The 24,397-nt window shown below is 41.9% G+C and overlaps 1 protein-coding gene across 1 annotated transcript in view; it reads left to right on the forward strand.

The window, feature by feature from the left end:
• Nucleotides 1-24,397, forward strand: part of nav2a (neuron navigator 2a) — a 106,226-nt gene that overhangs the window by 53,585 nt on the left and 28,244 nt on the right. Inside the window, exons 4-15 of the mRNA XM_063013335.1 lie at nt 2,424-2,476; nt 5,969-6,041; nt 6,198-6,414; nt 9,106-9,239; nt 12,473-13,553; nt 13,637-13,749; nt 15,397-15,505; nt 15,734-16,090; nt 17,270-17,389; nt 21,724-21,853; nt 21,970-22,276; nt 23,770-24,397. Of these exons, the coding sequence (XP_062869405.1) occupies nt 2,424-2,476; nt 5,969-6,041; nt 6,198-6,414; nt 9,106-9,239; nt 12,473-13,553; nt 13,637-13,749; nt 15,397-15,505; nt 15,734-16,090; nt 17,270-17,389; nt 21,724-21,853; nt 21,970-22,276; nt 23,770-24,397 (3,322 nt within the window). The remainder of the gene's footprint in view (nt 1-2,423; nt 2,477-5,968; nt 6,042-6,197; nt 6,415-9,105; nt 9,240-12,472; nt 13,554-13,636; nt 13,750-15,396; nt 15,506-15,733; nt 16,091-17,269; nt 17,390-21,723; nt 21,854-21,969; nt 22,277-23,769) is intronic.

The raw sequence follows: 24,397 nt of genomic DNA on the forward strand, positions 1-24,397 counted from the left end.
GTTGAACCCAGCAGTCTTTCTGGTCCTGTTTATAAATGTTAATTATCAATCTTCATTACAGAATGCTTCTGGTTCTGAGATATTGAAGAAGAAGAAGAAGAAGAAGATTTACTTTATTTGTCATATATACATATACAGGTGTGCAGTACAATGAAATTCTTTCTTCGCATATCCCAGCTTGTTTGGAAGCTGGGGTCAGAGTGCAGGGTCAGCAATCGCACGGCGCCCCTGGAGCAGACAGGGTTAGGGGCCTCGCTCAAGGACCCAACAGTGGTTGCATATATCAGAGCCTGGATTTGAACCGCCAATCTTCGGGTTGATAGCCCAAAACTCCACCCACTAGGCTACCACTGTGCCTAAAGGGGGCGTGGCCTGTACGGGGATCGAACCCGCGACCTTGGTACGTTATCAGCACCGTCTTGCTGGGCTGATAACGTCTTGCTGGACCTTCTTGCATTCACATATAGTGTCTGTGTGAAAACCTAGTGAGCTGCCGACTACCTGATCAGCTGCCTCAGTAGAGAGGATTCTAATGAGACATCGAACTCATAAGGCAGATTATTTAGACGCACTACTTAGACAGCGATTGCGTCACCGCAGTTTTAGCTCACTAAGCCAATACAGTTAGCTTCAGGCCGTTCAAACTGATGGGCCGAGATGGCACAACCTGCTAGCACGCCAGCTAACCTCTCCCTCCGTGTACCGAAAATGCTTAAACTGTAAAATTTATTTACATTTGAAAAGAACTCCGTTGGTTGCTTCGCGTTTCATCCGTCCGCCACGTTTGTATTTTTTTGCGAGAGAAGTCGTGCCGCACTGAATGCTGGGATCGCCTTCAGCGCCGAGGAGGCGTCGGACGCTCCCTCGTCATTCGGTCAGATCATCACTCAGAATTAAGGCGCCTCAGTAGGAGCGTTTTAAGGAATCTAAGAATTTAGACACGCCCTCTTCTCGGGAGTGTAGGATGACGTTAAATGCATCTATGTAGAGAGGTCACTGGGTTTTCACACAGACCCGTTGTGTACCTTGATAGATCTTGGCTCAGTTAGCCAGCCCTATTTCTGCTTTACATTGTCATTAAATGTGGAACTGTGCGGGAATAGGAATTACCCTTGGTCACATGTCACTATAAACACCCTCAGCACACCCCCCCCCCCCTTCCCTCACACACACACACACACACACACACACAGCAGTAGATGGTGTGTTGTTATTTGAGATCCCTTTCTCATTGGCATGAATAGAGCCACTTTGCTCTATTTTTTTACTCTTGAGATGAGGAAATAAAACACCACTTAATTGAAACCCGATCCCAGCACACACACACACACACACACACACACACACACACACACACACACACACACACACAATAGATAGATAGATGTATGTGTTAGATTTAGTTCGTTTTTTTGTTAAATTATTCTTATTGTTCTGGAGCTGTTTTGTCTCTAATTACTGTCCTGTGAAACCATACTGGCTCAGAATAGGTGCTAGAAATATTCTGCTAAGCAGGTTTTGGGGTAGATAAAATATGTACTATATGGCCAGTGATAGCTCAGTGGTTAAGGTACTGGACTAGTAAACAGAAGGTTGCTGGTTCAAGCCCCGCCACCACCAAGTTGCCACTGTTGGGTCCCTGAGCAAGGCCCTTAACCCTCAATTGCTCATTGTGTAAGTCGCTTTGGATAAAAGCGTCTGCTAAATGCTGAAAATGTAAATGTACTGTATACATTAAACTGGAACTGATCTAATCTATGATGCAGATGATCTTCATCATGTTGTGGGGCATATCACTTCAAAACCATGGGCATTATTATGGAGATGCCCAGTGCTGCTACTTCCGCAACATTTCTGAGTGTGTCTGTGGAATTTCCTACAGTCAGGCCCTAAGTTGTTTAAAGGGATTAATATCAGGGCTGTGTGCAAACTTTTGGTCATTTAGTGTAGTGCTTCCATTTAAGCAGTGCTGGATTAATGTGCAGTGTTTACCTCTGGGGAAATGAATAGTTTGGATAAATTTGGATGGTAAAAGCAGGTGAGGAATTAATCATTAGTACATCTACACCAGCAAGATTCTCCTGTGATGAGCCGCAGTGCAACATGGTCGATAACTGTGCCATCCTAGTACAAAATCAAGCCCAACCCTGCTCAGTGTCTCAGACAGGACTAGATGTAAAGACTTTCCGTCTATGCTTATTCACCTGACTCGACCCCCCCTCGCCCATTCCCACCCCAATTCCTCAGGGCTGGTGGTATTGTGGAGTCAGCTGGCAGTGTGTATCAGCTTCTCTCAGCTGCTGTAAGGGGGCAGGGCCTCCACACACACACACACACACACACACACACACACACTTCCATACTGCTTGTCTAGAGAAGTTCCTAATGGATCTAAACTCGACTCATCATTTATGTTTCCGCAGCTAACGAGAAGATCGAGGACATTAACGGCTGCCCAAAGAGTCGCTCGCAGATGGTGAGTGATAATCACTGATATGTTTCATATTCATGAAGGTTTTTTCTTGCTTAGATACATGTAGAGGAAAGAAACTAGATGCAGGACTTGTTTTATTACCTAGTCACAATTTGGGCATTTTAATGAGGAGAATTTAGAATCTGAAGCCTCTTTAACACATGCATGTTTACCCAGGTAATGAATAAACAGGACAGTTTGCTGTGTAAATGCATCTTAAGAAAGGTTGCTGTGGGTTCAAGCGCCACATCTACCTGGCTGCCAATGTAGGGTCCCCAAACAAAACCCTTAATATTTATTGCTTGGATTTCATTTGGTCACTTTGGATAAAAGCGTGTGCTAGATGCTGTAGATGTTACTGGGGTCCTCATTTATCCCACTGAATTATGTCAGGCACAAAAATGTAAAACGTTTTAGACGTGTGTGTGTAGACGCATGTAGGTGTGTGTATATAGGTGTAATAGATACCTGACTATGCAAAATATGATGTCATTGGTTCAACCTTTTATAACAGCCACAAAACATACTCGTTACTGATTGGCTGGCAGGTGTGTGATAATTTTTGATATTGGGACTCCACTGAAGCAGGGATGCTCAACTTAATCCAAGACCCTGTAATTTACCAGTACTATGGCTAAAAGCCCACCAGAAACCTTTTTATTAGCTTAAACCATCTATAAACCAGATGTTCTCATTTTTTTGGCCAGATGAGGGCAGTCCATTTTAAGTTTGAAGCCCCCACACACAGTCAGGAGTGTGATACTGGAAACTCTGAGTGCAAGGCACTAATATAATCTGAACCAGTGAATACTCGGGTACCAGTGGATCACAAGGCAAATTAAAAGCAATCAAAAATTATTCGGGTGCTCGAGTGGTACGGTGGTTTGTATGCTAGCCCACCATCGATGAGATCCAGATTAGAATCTCAGCTGTGCTTTCAGCCAGTCGGATGTCTACACAGACGTAATTGGCTCTGTCTGGGATGTTTTCCAGTGGAACCAAACATGCTGCAACTCTGCCAAAGATAAAGCGGTTGATAAAAATGAAATGAAAATTAAATACTAATAGTATTAAACTGTGAGAAATAAAATAAATAAAATTACCTTTTTACACTGGAGTGGTACAGTGATGTACATAAAACACATTTATGTTGAAGCGATGCACCTTAAACGACTTATGTTAAGTGTAAAGTTTAGCACATACTTTATATTGAGTATTTATTGTGCTATAAGATGCATGCTGGTTACTGACATCTATAAGTGCTTCCTAGGCTGTCAGAATCTTAGCCTAGGCTCAGCCATTGGTCCATAATTTACTAACCAGTTTCATATTGTTCATCAGAGCCTGACACAAAGTCAGACAAGTAAAACAGTCCAATCCATCTGTATTTATTGTTTACATTTATGGTAACGTGATTTAAGACAGGTGTAAGTGTCGTAACTGTTAACAATCAGTGGTCAGCAGAGTAATACAGGTGTGGTGAAGAAACATCCTGTAATCAGACAATCTAACTTATCATGTTTCCCTGCTGTAAATGTAAATGGTATAAAAGTAATGACACTTAATGTTTAGAGAATGTTAGGAATGTGTGTAGGGTGTGTACATGGCCCTTTACATATCACACACATGTTCATTCCACTGTACACATTAGGATGCTGCAGTTGTGTAAAGGAATGAACTATTATTACATTTTCTAACATTACTGTACTATATGTTATTGCTGACACAGAAACATTCAACTCAACTCAAACTGAGACACACATTTGCACCACCATATCCAAGCCTACATATTTCACTTAATTCTTATATTTATATCTATATGTACAGTATATATTGGTTATATATTATATTATTATCATCTGTATATAACTATTATTTTACTCATTCATATTCATATCTGATATTATATTTTAATATTCAATATTTATCCATATATATACCTATATATAAAACAATGTATGTTATTGGTCCTATTGTATATACTTATATCTACAACCAATATATTGTATATATTTATAATTATGACAATATCTTTATTTCTATATTTATCCTTATTTATCTGTATAAATTGTGTATAAGAATCCATCCATCCATCCATCTATCCATGTAACAAATATCAGTTGCAGCTGGCTTTAAGATAGTTTGTGTTTGGGGTGCCTGGGTGGTAAAAAGTATACGGACAACCCTTCTAATTACTGAGCTCAGGTAAGGTGTTTTAGCCACACTCATTGTGAACAGATATTTTAAAACAATTATATGTATTTCTTGTTTCAGCATGACTGTGCAGCTGTGTACAAAGCGAGGTCCATACAGACAGGGTTTGATGAGTTTGGTTTAAGGAAATGACATAATTTTGATATACACAAGATCCAACAGCACCTTCTAAAATCTTGTGAATATCCTTCTAAAAGAATAGAGGCTGTTATAGCTGTAAAGAGGGCGGAATGATTCCATATTAATGCACGTGATTTTGGAATTGGATGTCCAACAGCCTCATGGTCAGGTGGCCATATGCTTTTGTCCGTATATTGTAATTAGAAAACTTTATACACATAAATATCTCTATTATGAACAAAGTCAGGAAGGTCACTCTGAGTGGATCTGAAGAATCCTTCATGACCTTGATGACAGAGCTGCTAGAAAATGCAGCCCAAACTTTGGATCTAGGTCAGGCTGTCTGTGACCTTATGCTGTCTATCATTCTTTAGATTTGTCTTATACAGAACACAAATTATTTATTATAGTCTGATAAAGTTGAATTTTTTGCTAGATGAAAAGCTAACCACCCTCGAGCGCTTTAACAGTTGTTGCTAACGGTCAGGTGTCACACAGGAATTGTGGGACAGGAATTCTGATTATGCACTCTTCCAGATTCCAGGGAGTGCTGAATAAAAATAACATTTCTAAATAAAATTACTCCATTTGCCACACACACACACACACACACACACACACACACACACACACACACACACACTCTCTCTCTCTCTCTCTCTCTCTCACACACACACACACACACACACACACACACACACTCTCTCTCTCTCTCTCACACACACACACACACAGTTAATAATGCATTTATTAACAAGAATGTGCAGTAAACAGTGACGAGTTACTCATGTGTAACAACTGTAATTATGTTTAATTACATTGAATTCATTACTGTGTAGGACCTCAAATTATGCTGACCAATCAGAATCTTTCATTAGCTAATTGATTGACAGGTTGAGTTGCCCCCTTTGTCTTCCGAAAAGAGGGTCAAAAGCATAAACAGCAGACTAAAAGGTTTGCATGTTGTTTTAACCCTTAAGTGTGACGTACACGTGATGTTTGAGTAACACACGTAAATGTGTGTGTGCACCATGTGTGTGTGTGTGTGTGTGTGTGTGAGGTGGGGGGTGTTGGGGATGGAGGAGGGGTGGTGCGACTTCCTAAAATGTGACATTTACAGTTCAGCATGTAAGTCAATGTGTATTTATTCTGTGTGTGCAGATTGAGAACATCGATACCTGTTTGACTTTCCTGGCAGCAAAAGGTGTGAATATACAGGGATTATCAGCTGAAGGTGAGAACGCCTCATTTACACACATTATGTAGAACATAGTTTCATTAACAACAAATCCTTTCAACGAATATGCAATGACGGGGTTTAGGAGGGGGGCAATCACTTTTTTTTTTACTTTTTTTTTCACTATATGTCATGGATTCTCTCTCTGTACAGAGATCAGGAATGGGAATCTGAAGGCCATACTGGGACTCTTCTTCAGTTTATCACGATATAAGCAACAACAACAACAGAGCTCACACATACATCATACACACACCAGCACACACACTACCACACACACCACCACTACACACACTAACACGGCCTCATCGCATGGGACTCACGCCTCGACGACACACCCGCACCGAGCACAGGCGGAGATGCAGTCCAGGTACACAAATACATTTCCTGCTCCTGTTGGTGTGTTCATTTTACATCTCAAGCTTCCTCTGTCTTTCATCTGTCATCATACATTAATCCAGGGGTGTACAACCCCCCCCCCCCCCCCTTCCTCTAGGTCCATAATGGCTTCTTTTCACCTGTATGTGACTCACATGGTTTACACCATGTGCATGAGATCAGTATCATGCACTGCTCTCCATTATTCATTGTCTCTGTGCAGCGCCTCGACCAGCCAGCAGAGGCCGTAATTTCAGCAGCACATCCTCAGACCTAGCAATAATGTCTGTGTAGGCACCGGGCTGGCTGATAGCAGATCTGAGATAGCAGTGGTGGACGATCATGTTTTATTGCTGCCCAATATTATCATGTTTTATTATTGCCTAATATTAAAATCATGAAAAACCCAAAACATATATAGTGATTAATATTTTTAAATTATATTATATATTTTAGCACAATGTGCTAACAGGACCAACAACAGTCAACATACATTTGCACCCATATTTCCCTGTATTTACATGCTTTGAAACCACATATTTGGTGTGGGTGAAAAGAAGCGGTCAGCTACTGTACACTGGAGTCTTTCCCTAGTCAGTCAGTGGAGGTCTGCAGCAGTAGAGGTGAAATATGATTGGATAGGACTAGACTGGGAGGAAAAAAAACAGAAAAAATGCACTAAAAGAGAAAATGTCAATTTCAATGTTTTTCTTTTTTTTAAACTTTGTGTACTTGATTCATTCATATCCACTCTTTCTGTCTCTCTGTTTCCTGTTGTATCCTCTCCTTCTTCCTGTTTAGGGATCCTTCTGAGAGCAAACTTCTCAAGTTTTCCATTGGTCAGAAAAAGACTAGGTTAGCTCCACATGTCTCTCTGATCTGTCCTGTCTGCTTTACTTATCTTCCTCCTCCTCTTTCTGGTCCTCTTCTTCCTCACCCTTCTCTTCCTGTGCATGCTGTCATGATTCAAAGAATGTAAAGCATCGTTAGTCCTGCATAACAGTAGAAAAGTTCTCATGAAGGTTTCTGGAGGTTTCAAGAAGATTTAAAGTTCCCTCTGTGCTTGTACAGGGTGACGTACCGTCTGTTTATCACATCCAGATATTTTAATAATCCGTCCGTGACTAGTTTTCAGTGGTCACTGGTGATCTATAACGAGATTGGAGGTCTGGGGAAAAGTCATTATAGAGGTTGATTAAGAACAGCAATGAAAACAAGCACAGCACTTGTAGAGTTTAAAAACACCTCCCTTGAAGACTGGAGGAGTTTTAATCAATGACGTTCACAAAAAAGCTTTAATATACAATCTATATCTTTAAAATGAATGCTTTGAAATTAGGCTTCTAATTTGATTCAGTTCTATCTGATGTGTGTTAATGCTCCCATGCTTTTGTATCCCTTTTCATGGCTAACAGCACAGCACTGAGCACCAATACGTATCCTAACGGATAATGATTTTAGTGACTGTAGTGGTTAATATTTTCAGCATCACATTTACTCAGACTCACAGTAACACTATTCAGTTTACCTTCTGTTTATTATAGTAATGCAACTGCAATAATGCCCTTATATTTTACAAAAGACCACATTTCTTTTACAATACTCTCACAACACCCAGTGTTCTATTTAACTGACATGTTATTTAATTAAATGGTAAAATTATTATTTTATATCTATAGTGGATTATGAAAACAGCTGTATTGACAGTGATGTTTACGGGTTTTTGTTGTGGCTCTGTAGCTTTGTTCATTCAAGTCTTGTTTACCAAAATTATGTTTACCATCATGATTGCTACTTGCTGTCCATTCCAAATGAAATTCACAATATAATATAGCACACAAAAGTGGAGGGGGTTTGAATACTTTCTAGATTTACTGTATTGATATATATGTAGAGAGAAGGGAGGTGTCTAAATACAGTACATTAATTCAAACAAGGTTTGTCAAGAATATCTTTGATTTTGCTTATAAATGCACATTAATTTGTTAATATTTGTAAGTTCAAAGACAAAGAAGCTACAGGAATTATGTACAAATATAAATACATTTCTCTGAATCTATAATACGTATAAAAAACAACTATTTCAATTCATGTTCCCCCTTTTTATATTAGCTGGGGTACAAGTCAAGGAGTAAATGATTGAAGGCTCATCCAGGTTATTTCTTATAGACTGATGCATGATTAAGCGTGTGAGATTTTCTGCTTGTGGTATTAATCAGTATTTGTGTGTGTGACCACTTTAATGTTTCAGAGGATTTTGATATTGTGTATTGTGTACACATACATTAATTTATATATGTATGTTTATGCATATACAGTATACAATAATGTCAGTGTTAATCTGACATCTACTGGTGCTCAGCTGAAATGACCGATGATATTTGCAAGTTTATTTAGCAAAAAATGAATATGAATATAAATATATGAGTGGCATGATGGTGGAGTTTTTCCCACAGTGTTTGAGCTGATGTTTACTGGCTTTGCTTTGCTCTAAATTAGCCAGAAAATTTAAATTTGACTTATTTAAAACATTGTACTGATGTGACGCATTTGCTGACCAGCAGAAGATCATGTTTATCTCCGGCTGTAAGCAGCTGTATACGTGTAGATCAGAATGTGTTCACATTAACTTTCTGAATTGTGATCAGATTGTGATGACTTGAAACTGTTGTGTGTGTATCAGACTCCCCGGGCCGACGTCGAGGGTGTCAGGGGTGTGTGTTGACTCGACAGCTCGTGGGTCGCTCAGTTCTTCAGGGAACAGACGCAGCCAAACGTTCAGTGATAAATTCAAACCTGCAGGAGCTCAGAATAAAGGTACAATATTGCTATAATACTGTGTTTGTGTTTAACAATGTGTGTATGTGTGAGTGTGTACTGAACTGTATTAAACCAGTGCAATAAACCAGTGCTGTACCAAAGCAGCTTGATGCTCTAAAAACAGGCAACACAGACAAAATGTAAGGTAAAAAGCAGTTAAAGTACTGGATTAATGACTAGAAGGTTGTTAGTTCAAGCCCCTCTGCCGTTAATGTTACTACTGGTGTTTAAAATAAACAGTATTGTTACTGCAAGTTAATTGGTTTAATTATTTACACTCAGGTCCTTAATCAGATATTATTTATTTGATGATAAATATTCAGCCCCTGAAGTTCCACACCCTGGTGACCCTGATCTGTTGTATGTAATGTGTATTAAATTACAGGACAGGAAACACTGGGTAGATTTAACCTGGTGGTCCTTTAGTGATACGAATCTAAATTCTCTTCCCTGGATCATTATGAGGATTAAACCTTGCACTGGAGCAGAGCCTCGGGTGAGAGAGATAGAGAAAAAGATAAATAAATAAACTGAATATGTTCTGTAGTATTAATAATGTGTTTCAGTCCACACAGTGTTCACTGTGGTGTTTCATTATTCAGGGAGTTTCCCAAAATTACATGTTCCTTTTACAGAAGATTGTTCTTCTCTATTTTTCAATCTTTCCCACCCTGAATGATGTAGATCTCTCGGTCTTTCCCTCAGCTCGCCCCCCAGTTCCTCTTTATTGGAAGTCATTAGTGGTCTGACCCATTTCTCCTCATCCCGTGTGGATAATTGGGATTTAATTACTTCCTAATAGCTGCTTTGTTTCTGCACTAAATATGCTAAACTGAAAAGCAACATGTACTGAATACACAAGCACTATAGAGAATAATAATAATAGTAATAATACAGAAATGTGGGGTTCTTTGGTGTAGTAAAATTGAAGGAATCAACTTATTTATTATGAAAGACCAGAAAAGGTTTTATATTATAAAAATGCAATTTAGATTTAAAAGTAAAATCAAATAATTTAACACAGTAAGCTTCAGTTACAGTTACCAAAAGTTAAAACCAAACTAAAACTGAAATAAAAGCGTAGATTTAGTTCATAAATCAACCAGAGTTTGCTGGTTATTGTTATTCTACACACTTGAATGTATTTTGTGTTATAAGTGGAATCTCTTCCGATAATGTGGGTCTGTACACAAGTTTTCAGGCTCGTGTTTGTGTACGATTTATAGGCGGTTAGATAGTGTTAGAGACAGAGGGTGAGACGGGGAGGAGACAGATTGAGAAGTGCTGGTGTTCAGAGTGAGGCGCTCAGTGTTTGTGAAAACATCAAGATTTCACGCTCAGCTCTTTTGGATTATCAGAATTTCTTGGATTATTTGCTTTTTGTGTTTTGTGTAGGTGAGTAATTATGAACACAATTATTAATATAAATATTATAGTTATTGTAAAATTCATTTCCAGTTTTACCTGAATGATGGTTCTGATATTTAACGACATCAGCTTTGTCATGTTCATTTATTTAACATGTGGATTTAAGCTAAAGATACAAAATGTTTGTAGTTACGTCTTTGTTGCTATTATTTTATTTTGGGGTATTGATCATAGTCATGGAAGGGGTTGATTCATTTAATATATTGTTTAATATATTATTTAATATTTAATGTTGAGTTATTTAATACACACAGCAGCTCAAAATGCTTATAATAAAATAAACCCAACAACATCAGATGAAATTAAAAGTAAAGAGGTTAAAAGATCATATAAAGATCAAATAAAATGTGATGAATTTAATTGTAAAGTATAAAACAAGAAAATACAGCGAGTGAAACTGAAAAAAAGGAAATGAATTTGAATGTTTTAATACTGATTTCAATCATTTCATTTCATCGGTTCGGTTCCGATGGGTAACACTGTGTGCAAGGGCTTCAGCCATTCCTCTCTCTCAGACATAGCCACTCATGTCTGTATAAACACCTGGCTGGATGCTAGGACCATTATTATCGTGTGGTTTTATGTTGTTGGCCATATTTGTTTTGTTTTTATCTATTTAAGTCAGATCTGTGAGGTTCGCTTCATAAATCATTTGTAATAATTCATTTGTAATCTGATAATATTGACCAGAGGTTTATGTTATATTGATAGTTTTATATTATAATGTAAGGCAGTATCAGGGGTCGTACTGAAGCTCTGGCTGCGGTATCTGAGTCCTGCGTTGTGCAGTGGTTGGTAATATAAACAGTTTAAAAACTTCTGAGTCTGGCAGTGGTGCATTAACACTAGGAACAGAACTAACACCCTATATGGTTATAGGCAGGGTGGGTAATGCTCATCTTTTGTTTAAAACTCTCAAACTTTCTTTTTGATGATTGCCTGCTTTCTTCAGAACAATAAATAACGTCACTAATCTGTTTATTCAGCCAATAAACACACACACACACACACACACACATTATACACCACAGCGTCAGCAGTGTGAGGACTGAACACACTGCAGTAATGATATAAGGTTGTAAACTATTATTATTCACCCACCAACACTCACACACACACACACACACACTCACACACCCATCAATCACATCAATTGACATGAAGAGGTCATTAAAATTAAAGGACATCTATAAAATATAAATATGGCTCTACTAAATTCACTCCATTGAATAAACGGAAGCTACAAAACACAGCACAGCTACCCTAATAGTTGAATGTAAACCTAGAACATCCAGCAACAGTGTCAGAGACGAAAATTCTCATCCATGTTTTGAACCGACCCCCACCCCTCCGGCGTCCACAGAACTGGTTTGTTAGTTTTCCAAACTCAGTTACCCGAGTCGTGTTTTTAGCTGCTTTACTTCGATATCTTGGACATTTTGGCTAAGCGATTGCTAACTGAATTGCCGTAGGATTGTTAGGACGCCTCAAAACGTGAGGCACTTGAACGCTACACGACTGAAAAACGTTAAATCGCTAAACACAAACCGTAAAGTTTGAATTTCACAGACAAATGCATATTAAATTTCAGCATCGTAGATCAAAAGTGTGTCCAGCGTAGGTCCAAAGATGAAGCCTACTCCAGAAAAGGACTGTCATACCGCCTCTGGGGGAGCTCACTCGTCCAGATATGTCACTCTTGACACCCGAAGCACTGTGTTCAAGGAACTTAGAGCAAAGTGAATGCTGGTATTGTTGGTAATATGTTATTTAATGAATTAATTTCAATCACCCTGTTCCAGAATCATCAGACGGTTTCACCTCCCAACATCCTAGCATGACTGAGCATGCTCCGTTGTCCATGGCGACCACCTCAGCCCTCACCAGCACTGTGCCAACATCTTCCTCCTCCTCCTCCTCCACTTCATGTTCATCCATCCCTCAACCAAACTCCATCACCAAACCCTGGAGGAACAAATCACTGAGCGCTAAACACACATCTACCTCCAACGTCAACTTAGCCAAACAGGACGTCTCTTCCAAACAGGCCGCGCTCGCTGAGCCGCCTCCCAAATCCCTGCCTCAGAAATCCATGCTGGAGAAACTCAAGCTGTTCAACAGTAAGAGTGGCTCCAAGTCCTCTCCTCAGTCAGAGAGCGCTCCGGTGACATCCAGCGTGGTGGAGAAAGTGGAAGCTAGCGCTAACACCGAGCCACTGGAAGAGGCGAACAGCTCGGCTCTGACGAGCAGCAGCCCAAAGTTGGCGCTGAAGGGCATCGCACAGCGTACGTTCAGCCGAGCGCTGACAGCCAAGAAGGGCTCTGCCAAAACCGTAGAGAAAGAGAAAGAACGTGCTAAAGAAAAAGAGCGAGGCAAGGATGCGGCTAAACAGGTTTCGGTGTCGGAAAAGGTGGAGCTTAAAGAGGAAGTGACATCAGAAGAGGGGAACCTCACCGCTGACATTAGCGGACCGGATGCAGAGCCGAAAAAAACCTCAAAAATTGCCAGCTTCATTCCTAAAGGGGGCAAAGTCAGCGCTAAAAAGGAAAGCACCGCCCCTGTCCAGAGTGGCATCCCTAAACCAGGGGGTAAAATCACAGCTAAAAGCCCACCAGCGCTAGCTAGTAAGGACAGCGAGAGACCACGTAGCATGCGGATAAGCGGCGGAGTCGGGTTCCACAGAGACAGCCGCCACTCATCGTCCTCTTCCAGTCTGGCGTCGACAGAAGGTAAAGGACATCCGAACCACGGCGCCAGTGTCTTAGTGTCTAACGGAGGAACTACACAGTCCACCGCTAGCAATACAGTTAGCGTGCAGCTCCCTCAGCCTCAGCAGCAGTACAGCCACCCGAACACGGCCACCGTGGCACCGTTCATGTACAGGTGATGCCAACAACAATACGAATAGATATCAGCTAGACCGCTGCATTTTTGGTGAGCAAAACTAACACGTGCTGTTTCTCCAGGACCCAGACTGACGGAGACGACGGCATCACTGCGGAAACGGGCTCCACGGGACAAAGCGGAGACTCGGGTAGCTTCGGCAAAACCAACCTGACGTCCGCTGAAGATTTATCAGGTGAGTCTGGATATCTGTTGTAGTATGTGGACACTATTTTTCTAATAATTAATGAATTGGTCACCCAAACTGGTAACAAGTGCCTAATCTTCATAGACAAGTATTAAATGAGTTACTATTATTATTATAGGACCTTTATAAGTGCTGTAAGTGCTGTTTAGGGCTGTTATTGTGTAGTGGAATCATCTAGGAGCAACACAAGCTCTTAAAATAAAACACTGTCTGTTTATAGCACTTTATGTTTGTTTATTAGGATTTTAACGTCATGTTTTACACTTTGGTTACATTCATGACAGGAACGGTAGTTACTCAGTTCACAAGATAATATCAAACACACTCATGGACAATTGCACGTCTTTGGACTGTGGGAGGAAACCGGAGCACCCGGAGGAAACCCACGCGGACACGGGGAGAACATGCAAACTCCACACAGAAAGGACCCGGACCATCCCGCCTGGGGATCGAACCCAGGACCTTCTTGCTGTGAGGCGACAGTGCTACCCACCGTGCCGCCTTATAGCACTTTATAGTCCTTGTTTATTATAGCACTTACTACAGAGTTCCAAACTAGCTCTGAGAGCAACATTGGCACAAGAACCAGTGTTTCATGAATTGGGTTTTTTATTGAGCCTATGATTATCATACATTATGCAGAGTGGTGTAAAGCACAACCTCTTACATTCATTTATAGAGGAATGTTGATTCAGAGGCACTCAGGTGGTGATTAGGTTGGGAGTTTAGGTTGCTGTCAGAAGGCAGAATTAGCTATGAGATATGAGCGCCTTGAGTTTTATTCAATTCATTACAATTAGGTGATCAGAGGGTTTCTGTTTCAAGCCCCACTGTTGGTCCTGTTGGTTGCAGCTGTTGGTCCCCTGAGCAAGGTCCTTAACCCTCAATCTTTTGGATTGTATTCCGTCAAAACTGTAAGTCACTTTGGTTAAAATCGTCCTCCAAATGCCTTATATATAAATCATCCACTAGAGGGCGCCACCCTCATGCCTTTACTGTTTAGTTCTCTATAGGCCATTGTCACTGAGCCCTAATAATTGGGATTGGGATTATTGGAGGAAAAAACAATCAATAATTTACCTCTTACCAGGGGCGTAACTACTGGGGGGGGCAGGTCGTTATTATTATATTACAATTTTGTAGCGGCGATATGTGAGTGACATTCAGCTCAGCCAATCAGAATGCAGCACCCGGTTTATACATGTGCGTTCGGACGTTCTGCAGTTAGTTAGTTTTGTATATGAGACTCGCCGTATGGCCCCAGCATTGAACCCAATAGGTAGTTCGGGTGCTGGAGCTAATTGTGCCTCTATAGAGTGTTGTAACGCTAACTGAAGTCCTGACTAAACAGTTACAGTGAACTCTACCTTGTCGTGTGCCTTTATTACCACACCTCCACCACCGCACGCAGCAAAGAACCCATGTAGAAACTCAATTAATAGAGAAACGGTGATTCAGGGGTGCTTAGAGGTGCAGCAATAAATTACACTAGCTCACTACCGCTGGGATCCAGGGTTTGACTGGCATGGGGGGTGGGCGAGGCCCTATCTGGGGTGTGTTACTGCATTGTGCCCTATGATTCCTCGGATAGATGTCAGTATGTCTGTCAGTGTAACTGCTCTGCTCTGTAATCAGGCGAAGATCCTGAAACCAGGAGACTGAGAACAGTAAAGAACATCGCAGATCTTCGACAGAACCTCGAGGAAACCATGTCCAGTTTACGTGGGACACAGGTCACTCACAGGTACGAGCAGAGGAAAAATATCATGCATTTCATTGTTTATTATATGGTTTGATGTCTGATGTTACTGTTACCTAAAGATCTTCACCTGTGTCTGTAAGATTTCATGCATTGTGCTGCTGATACGAGCTGGCTGATTGGATGATTCCATAAATCTCCAGCCATATGTGTGTTCCTAATAAAACATTAAACCCCATATCTGTACTAAATTTGCTTTTATTTCTTTATCAGTGCCCTGGAGACGACGTTTGATGGGAGTGTCACTACTGAGATGAGCAATCGTGGTTTCCGGGCATCTCGAGCAGCACCGCTTTCCTGGGCCAATCGGATCGGCCCTTCCAGCCCCAGGTTGCAGGCAGGCGACGCCCCGTCGCTGGGGAACGCATATAGGGGTGGGGCCGCCCCGGGTCACGCTCGCTACCTTTATTCGGTCCCTCTGCGCAGGCAGCTGGCGGCACGTGGCAGCGCCGTCTGTGGGCTAAATCTGGGAGAGCGAGGCGGTGAGGAGCTGGAGCTGGACGTTAGCGGGTATGTGAGCGACGGAGACGTCCTCGCTAAAAATGCCCGGACAGACGATCTCAGCAGTGGGTGAGTGTCAAATCGATAGAAGTAAATTAATTATGTCAGGACTGTCAAGGTCCGTAAACACATGGTTTGATGAGTTTGATGTAGAGGAACTCCAGTGGCCCGAACAGAGCCCTGCCCTGAACCCCAGTGATGCTGGCCAGACCTTTTCTTAGCACCAATGACTGACCTTTTGACTCAAGACACAAGAGTGAAGGCTGTTATAGCTGTAAAGAGGGGCAACTTCATATTAATGAACACTGGAGGATGAAGATCAGGTGTCTACACACTTGTGGCCATATAGTCTGATAAGCTGTGATATAAACGCCTTGAGTTTTATTCAATTCATTACAATTAGGTGATCAGAAGGTTGCTGTTTCAAGCCCAACTACTGCCAGTTTGCAGCTGTTGGCTCCTTAAGCAAGGCCCTTAACCCTCAATGACTTGGATCTTATGTATAAGAGGCCTTATATATAAATCATCCACCAGAGGGCGCCACCTTCATGCTTTTACTGACCAGGGCATTATTACTGAACCCTAATAATCCTGGTTGGGATTATTAAGAAGAACATTTGTGCAGAACAGAATGAACAAATGATTTAGGGATGAACCCCACGTCTAAGCAATACTTTAGTAGTCCAATATGGGCGGGCCTAAACCAGCGCTTCCCAACCTTTTTTTGCACGACGGACCGGTTTCATATAAAATATAATTTCACGGACCGGCGGGGGCGTAGGGACTTAAAATAGAATAACTACATTGCTCACAAATGAGCTTTTTTTTGTTGCAACGAGACGCTGCTTCCACCTGGGGGTGATATGAAACGATAAACACCCATGTGTTGGAAATAAAAGCAGTGTTTTCATGGCTGATGTAGCGATCTCTAGTTATTTATTCTTTCTGTGCGGCCCGGTAATAAATGACCCACGGCCCAGTGGTTGGGGAGCTCTGTTTTAAACAGTAGATACACAAAATATTGATTTACTACAGCACCAAAAGTGACAAATGGTGTAATTGAGAATTCACTCGTAACTTTTTTATCATGTTCGGTCTATATGGAAAGCGCATTAATCAAGGGTTTCATCTAAAAGTTCTTTAACAATGATTGTAAGAGTTTTTATTTAGAATACAGTGATATACACGAAGAATCCACAGCTTCACTAAACATGATCTGATTTGTTATTTTTTGTCTCCCTTTACCAGATACATGACTGATGGTGGGGTGAGTTTATACACTCGGAGATTAAATCGATTCCCTGACGGGATGCCAGCGATGAGAGAAACATTACAGAAACATTCGACAGGTCAAGGAGATGCGGACAGGTACGTTCATCATCCTCTTCCTCCTCGTTATCGTCATGATCACCATCATCACTGTCACTTTAGATATACGGTAAGAAGAGAGGGCTGCCCATTATTTAGAAATGACAGTTTGGTAACAGCGTTGCCTTAATTCTGGGGGTTTATCCAAAGCGACTTACAGTAGTGTGACAGTATACAGTCTGAGCAATTGAGGGTTGAGGGCCTTGCTTGAGGGCAACCTGGCAGTGGTGAGGCTTGACCCAGCAACCTTCTGATTACTAGTCAGTACTCAAGAACACGTGTGTCACCAAGCAAATTCTGTTCCTTTGTGACACCCACTCATCACTGTGCCTCCACATGTCTTTATGAACATAACAAACATGATGTTTCAATTAGATTCCTAAGAAACAAGTTTCCGAGGGGTGAGGGAGGAGATAATGAGCGTGTAGGATTTTTAAACCCTTCCAGCTTTTTGTTACTTTATATTTCATATGTTCTCGTCAGGAAGCTGTGGATAGCCTCCTCTGTAAACACTCAATCAGGGTTGAAGATCAGGTTTACTTTTGTTGTTGGCAGACAGAAAGCAGGATGGAAAACTTTGGTTTGGGGTGTTTATTCGGGGTTGTGTGTGGGGTGTTTTCTCATGCCAGATACATCCTCATCCTGCGCTGCACTTACACACCGAGCCCTTGTGCACAGGACATGAGTTTAATCCTGGTTTTAAGTGCACATTTTGTTGTGGATGTACATAAGCTTTCTGAGATCAGTGTGAGGTTTGGGTACAGCTGTGTGGTTTTAGATTGAACCCGTGAACGGAGTGTCGAGGAGGTTCCCAAAATCACTCGGTCCTTTGGGGAGTTTGGAAGCTCTGTGGTGAAGTGTGTGTGTGTGTGTGTGTGTGTTACTGTGGTCTCCTCCCGTTCAGTATCTCTGTATTTAGAAGTTAAACCTCAGTGCTGAAATAAACACTCCGCTCCCTTAAACGCGTATGGCCCCTTTCCATCGCACAGTAGCCTATAGTGCTGTACTTCTGTATGCTTTTACATTTCTGATCCCACATTTAATAGTCGTTTCTATTGCCAAGTGACCCCTGCTTTACTTTAGTACACTCGCTAAATTTAATTACCGTTATTGGCCAGGGATCAGGCGTATGAATCGGGTTGTATGGGCGGAGCAAGGAACAGTTCAGACCTTCGATTGGTTGATGAAGTTGTCCCAGAATTTCATCGCTAGAGAAATGATTACTGAGAAATTAAAAGCGACATGTTTACAACCTAACTACAATAAATGTTATTCATTTTATTGGTGCTGTGGAGGAATAAAACGTAAATAGGGCTACAGAAAATTAAACACTAACAACTGATCACATTCGGCAAGCTCCTTCTACTTTCACGAGTACCCTTGTGCAAATGGTACATAGAGGATAGTACATTAGGTACGGCATGGATTGTTCTGGATTCGGATGCATATCGTATTCTACTGTAGAGCTGGGTTTTCCAAACCCTGGGTCACGACCCTTAAGTGGGTTGCATGCCAAATAAAAATGGGTCGCAGAGAAAGTAATAATGAGTAAACGTGAAAGAACTTGTACGCGAACGTACGAGTCCCTTGTGGAGGCTTTTTATTACATCATGTAAACCACAGTGGGATCAGATTGTACAGAAGCAGAGCTGAGAGAGTAAGATGAATTGTTTGTCTTGCCTGGGTCGCTTGAAAAAAAGCTTTGAAAAACCCTGCTGTAGGGTACCGTGCAATAAAAATTGGCATATCACACGTGCATACACACTCACTCAAGGTGCCTCCTTCACGATTGTCTCTGTTATTGCATACCTTTGTTATTGCATTTCCTTTGGGATCAAAAAAGTGTCTATCTATCTATCTATCTATCTATCTATCTATCTATCTATCTATCTATCTATCTATCTATCTTTAAATGATTTAAAATCATTATATATCATGTTATATAGTCACAGATATGATAGAGGGGTAAGATGGCTGTGTAATCATTGATGACCGAAGCTAGTTACAGAGACAGGAAGATGAAGGGTGCAGGAGTGCAGCAGAAGTGCAGGAGATGCGGTCATGCTGGATTTGGTGTGTCGGTTGGTCGGAACCCTAATAGCAGTTCTGAGTTCCAGAGAGAAACACTGATCTCTAATTACCATCACACGCTTCCAATACACACACACACACACACACACACACTCACACACACTTTGAACTCACTCCCAACTAACCTCGGCTCGTAGATCAGATTACACGGAGAGAGAGGGAGGTATGACTGTGAACCGAGCGACTGGTGTGGGATCAGAGGAGGCCAGAGGAGCATAAAGAGGTAAAGAAAGAAAACGGGGCATTTTGGAAGGACTGAGATAAAGAGAACAGCCAAAAATATAAAAGAGATCTGAGAAGAACAAAGGACTCATGAAGCATCAACGCCCCATATATCCACTCTCTGTGATTCGGGCTCCTGGTATCCATGGCAATCATGGCTCCCTGGACAGGTAGGGTTTGTGACTGCCTGTGTGTGTGTGTGTGTGTGTGTGTTGGAGGAAGGAAACTTTCCCATTTCTTTGAGGGATCTTATATTAAGTTCTAATGACAAATGTATTGATTGTAGAGAACGTAGAAGGATTTTTACTTCATTCTAGTGGTTGTCAAATCCCCATTTGATAATTGATTATTTGTACGTGGGTGTATCTTCTTGAATATGGGAATATATTTAGAAAATAGACTTTGCACCATAGGGTGCACCCAGTCCTGTAAAACTTGCTCATATTTGTTGGCAAATCTTTTTACTCAGTGATTTCCACTATTTTGTATGTTATAGTTTCCTTACATGCATCCGTCATTATATTTAACAGTTAGAGCAAAAGATTGTGGGTTGAAAATATTCCCTGAGATTTTAATTGCTTAAGGGTCCAGGTTTTACATGAAGTGATTTCTAAATGGTGGTTCTGTCTTGAGATGCAGCTTTGTTAAGTTTACCACATACAGTTTTTGTTTATGTTTGAGACTGGATTATAGAGGTATTTCTTGCCGGTGCTGGTTTTGGGGTATTTACTAGCTTCCTCTTGCAACCACTGTTCCCTTTTAGTTTTATATTTGCTGCCATAGCGTTTAATTACTTCACAGATTTTGTGACTTGTGCCTCTGTAATTCAGGCCCCACTTTTTGTCCTCTGTGCACTTTTGGTATTTGATGTTTACCAGGTATTGTTGTACAAAAACAATACAGATACTAGAATTGTATCTGTATCTGTATCTGTATCTGTGTGTGTGTGTGTGTGCGAGTGCATTTGGGTAAAGGTAAGCCATCCACTGCATGGTAAGTCTGAATCATTGTGGTGAAAATGCAGCATAATGGTGGTCATTTGTCAGAAGTTATATTTAATTAAGAGAGAGAGAGAGAGTGTGTGTGTGTGTGTATGTGCTGTGGTTTTATGAAGCCATTCATTTAAATAGAGGGATTTCCCCATCACACACCCACACACACACTCTATCATTAAAGTCGTGCTGCGTGCTTCAGATGGTGTAATTGTGTCTGTTCTTTTTTCTCTCAGAAGCACCTAAAAATATCTGTATCTCTATATTTGTATAAAACCCCTTATAATAAATAATACATTAAAATACATTAATTATCACTAAACACTGCAGTCATCTAACATCTTACACCGCACAGTCAGGGTTAAACGCTGTCCAAATTAACACTTTGCTTCCTATCTAGAAAAAGAAGAACGTCTTTATTTGTCATAGAGATACACGTGTACAGTACAATAAATATTTTTCCGTTTATCCCAGTTTGTTCGGGAGCTGGGGTCAGAGCGCAGGGTCAGTCACTGTACGGCACCCCTGGAGCAGACAGGGTTAAGGACCTTGCTCAAGTACCCATCAGTGGCTGCATAGCAGAGCCTGGAGTTGAACCGGCAATCTGATTGATAGCCCAAAGCTCCACCCACTAGGCTAACCACTGTCCCAGTTTCACAGTCGCTATGAAACTGGTCTACAAGCCTAAAGGTTCTGTTCTCCTTCACACTTCCGCAAATGAGGGAGATTTGAATACTGTTCTGCATCAGAAGTGGAGCTATTATTGTGCATCTCATTATACATTCAGTTTTGGGAATTAGCTGCGACCAGTTTTGCTCCTAATTTGTTCTACCTCCTGAAACCAAAACCAGGTGTAAATCACATGTTCCTTTTCCTTATTTTTATCCATCGTATTGTTTTTAATTCGCTTCTTCTATCTTCTCACTCTTATTGCTCTCATTCTTCTGGTTCTTCTTCATGACTTTTTTCTATTCCGTGTTTATATTGTCTAATTTTACTCTTCATTTTTTTCTTTGTTCCTTCTCTCAGTTGGGATGACGACAGCAGTTCGGTGAGCAGTGGGATCAGTGACACCATCGATACTGACGATATCAACACCAGTTCGTCCATCAGCTCATACACGCACAAATCTGCCGCACGGCGAGCACTCAGCTCACAGGTAAGCAAAATTAATAAGTAATTACAATTACGAGGTAATTACGAGAAGTTCAGAAGCCAGCGTGTGTATTCCAAACCTTTGACTTATTTATCCGTACACTTGTATGTTTTTTCCAGCCGCAGACAGACGCGGAGAAACATTCAGCGTCTGAGCGACACTCGTCCTGGTCGTGTGATGAGCTGAAGAGATCTGACGGTGGTTCTGACAGCGGCGTGAAAACGGACTCCAGCTCCAAGTGGCGCAGAAATCCTTCTGACGTATCGGACGAGTCGGATAAGGGTGGAGCAGGGAGGAAGGGCATGGCCATCTCGCAGACTGGCTCGTGGAGGCGTGGCATGAGCGCGCAGGTTGGCGTGACCGCGCCCCGCACGAAAAGCACAAGTGGTACCCCAGGAACGGGCATGCTCAAAACACAGGGCACAGGTGCGTGGGCTTCGGTTACGATACGAATAACATAAACAGAAATATATAGAGATTAATTCTAGTTTTATTTGAACTTGGATTTGTTTTTAGACAGTGTTTGCTTGTGTGTAGATTACATCAATGCAGGCTTACATTAGTTGGTTAGACCATTCATATGTACCATAGAACTGCATGTAGAAACTTTAACATTTTCTGTATTCAGGGGTCACCACAGTGGCTTCTTCTGCTCTGCATACCTGACTTGGCTCAGTTTTATTTCAGACGCCCCTCCTCACCCAACCCAGGCTTGTCCAGGCTTGGGACTGGCACTGATACCCCTTTTCCTCCGACTTGATTATGAACCGGTTCTGCGTGTTTCCACCGGAAAACGAAGTTCCAGACAGCGAACTAGCGGGCCAATCTGGCACCACAGAATACTGGGTTTTTTAAGCCGAACCGTGACGTCCATCTGTGGGCGCGTCATGTTGTACAGCATAGCGACAGCAACAATGGCCTCAGCTGGTGTCTCGTATGGAGCTTAATGCTGCATTTTTATCTTTTAAACTTCACCTGATTACATTTTGAGCCAGTTTGCCGCTGATATTTTCAAAGCGCCTTTAAAAAGGTGAACTGTGTGATATTACATGGTAAAAGTGACCCGGACCGAACGAACACCGCTTAACGTGAAAAATAAAGCGTGAAGCTTTTTCAACTCCCCGAGCTGCATAAACACCACACGTAAAGTAAATCCAGCTAAACACAGATACACGTTGTATTTTAGAGTAGATTTGATGTTTATTTCACACAGGTGGATGTTCGTGTTGTGGCACTGTAGTGATCTTTCACCGCTCGAGTCGAGAGCTGAGCAAATCGGCTATTTACGCCGAGAGTCGCAGAGAAACGCCCACCGATGATGACGCTGCTTGGTTCTCAAAAACTGGTGGAAACGCGCGTCGGTTCTCTACAGAACACCAAGGTTCAGAGAAACCTGAACAGAACCGGTTCAAGAACCAGGATTTTTTTTGGTGGAAAAGGGGTATGAGAGCTAGTTTATTACCTTATTTATTCTCAACCCTACTGCCAACAATATTTTATTCCCCCTTTTTAATCCAGACTACTAACACCTTGCAGCCCAACTTCCAACATGAAATCAGCAATAATGTTTTGTGTTCAGGCATGTACAGGGAGACACATGATGCCAGTTTAAATAGGAAGGGGTGTCTGGGATTACCCTGGTTATAACATCATGCTTTTTATACGAACATACATACATATTTGGTTTAAATACTTAAACCTTGCCTCAGACTTTAAAATAGGTGAAGATTTGCCCCCTTTCCACTGCCCACTTTTACCTCATACCCACCAAGTGCTGGCAGAAGAATACCAAAGGGATTAGTGTGGTCTCCTTATGTGCGTTTTAACTCGTGTCCAGCAGTGAGAGTCGCTAGAATGAAGTATATTTAAAAGTGGGGGTGTATTTCTGCACGTCACGTTTTGTATTTTGTCTTCTCCAGCTAAAACAGACGATGTAAAAGTATCAGAGAAAGGCCGCGTTTCCCCACACACCAACGGCGTGAGTTCTGACTCCACACCCTCCCGGGTTCCTACCAGCTCGTTTGGCTTTAAGAAACCCACTTCTGGGTCTGGTTTAGGTCCAAACACCACGTCCGGCACACCGATGGTCACGGCAAGCGGAATGGTGGTAACCAGCGGTTCAGCCACACTGGGCAAAATCCCCAAATCCACAGCGTTGCTGGTAGGTGGGGTCAGATCCGGCCTGAAAGGGTCAGCGGAGGGCTCGGTGGGAACTCAGGAGGACGGTTGCTTAGCGACCAGCGTCAGGTCCACCCTGCAGTACCGCAGCCTGCCGCGACCGTCACGGTCCGCCCACAACCGCTTGTCAACCAGCAGCAACGAATCAGGACCCAGCGCCCGAGGCCCTGTTCTCAGCATCACCATGGCGACCAGTAAGATGCGAGAGCCCATTCCGAACGCAAAGACCAATCAGACGGACAAGGAGAAGGGCGGAGTTCCGGAAACGGACAATCTAAGGGCGAGCGTGATTGGCTCGAGTTCAACCATTCCACAAACGACCAGACAGGGAAGCAAATACAGTGAGGTTTCATCACCCACGCTGCGCAG

The sequence above is a fragment of the Trichomycterus rosablanca genome, chromosome 17 (assembly GCF_030014385.1).
Source record: "Trichomycterus rosablanca isolate fTriRos1 chromosome 17, fTriRos1.hap1, whole genome shotgun sequence".
NCBI lineage: Eukaryota > Metazoa > Chordata > Actinopteri > Siluriformes > Trichomycteridae > Trichomycterus > Trichomycterus rosablanca.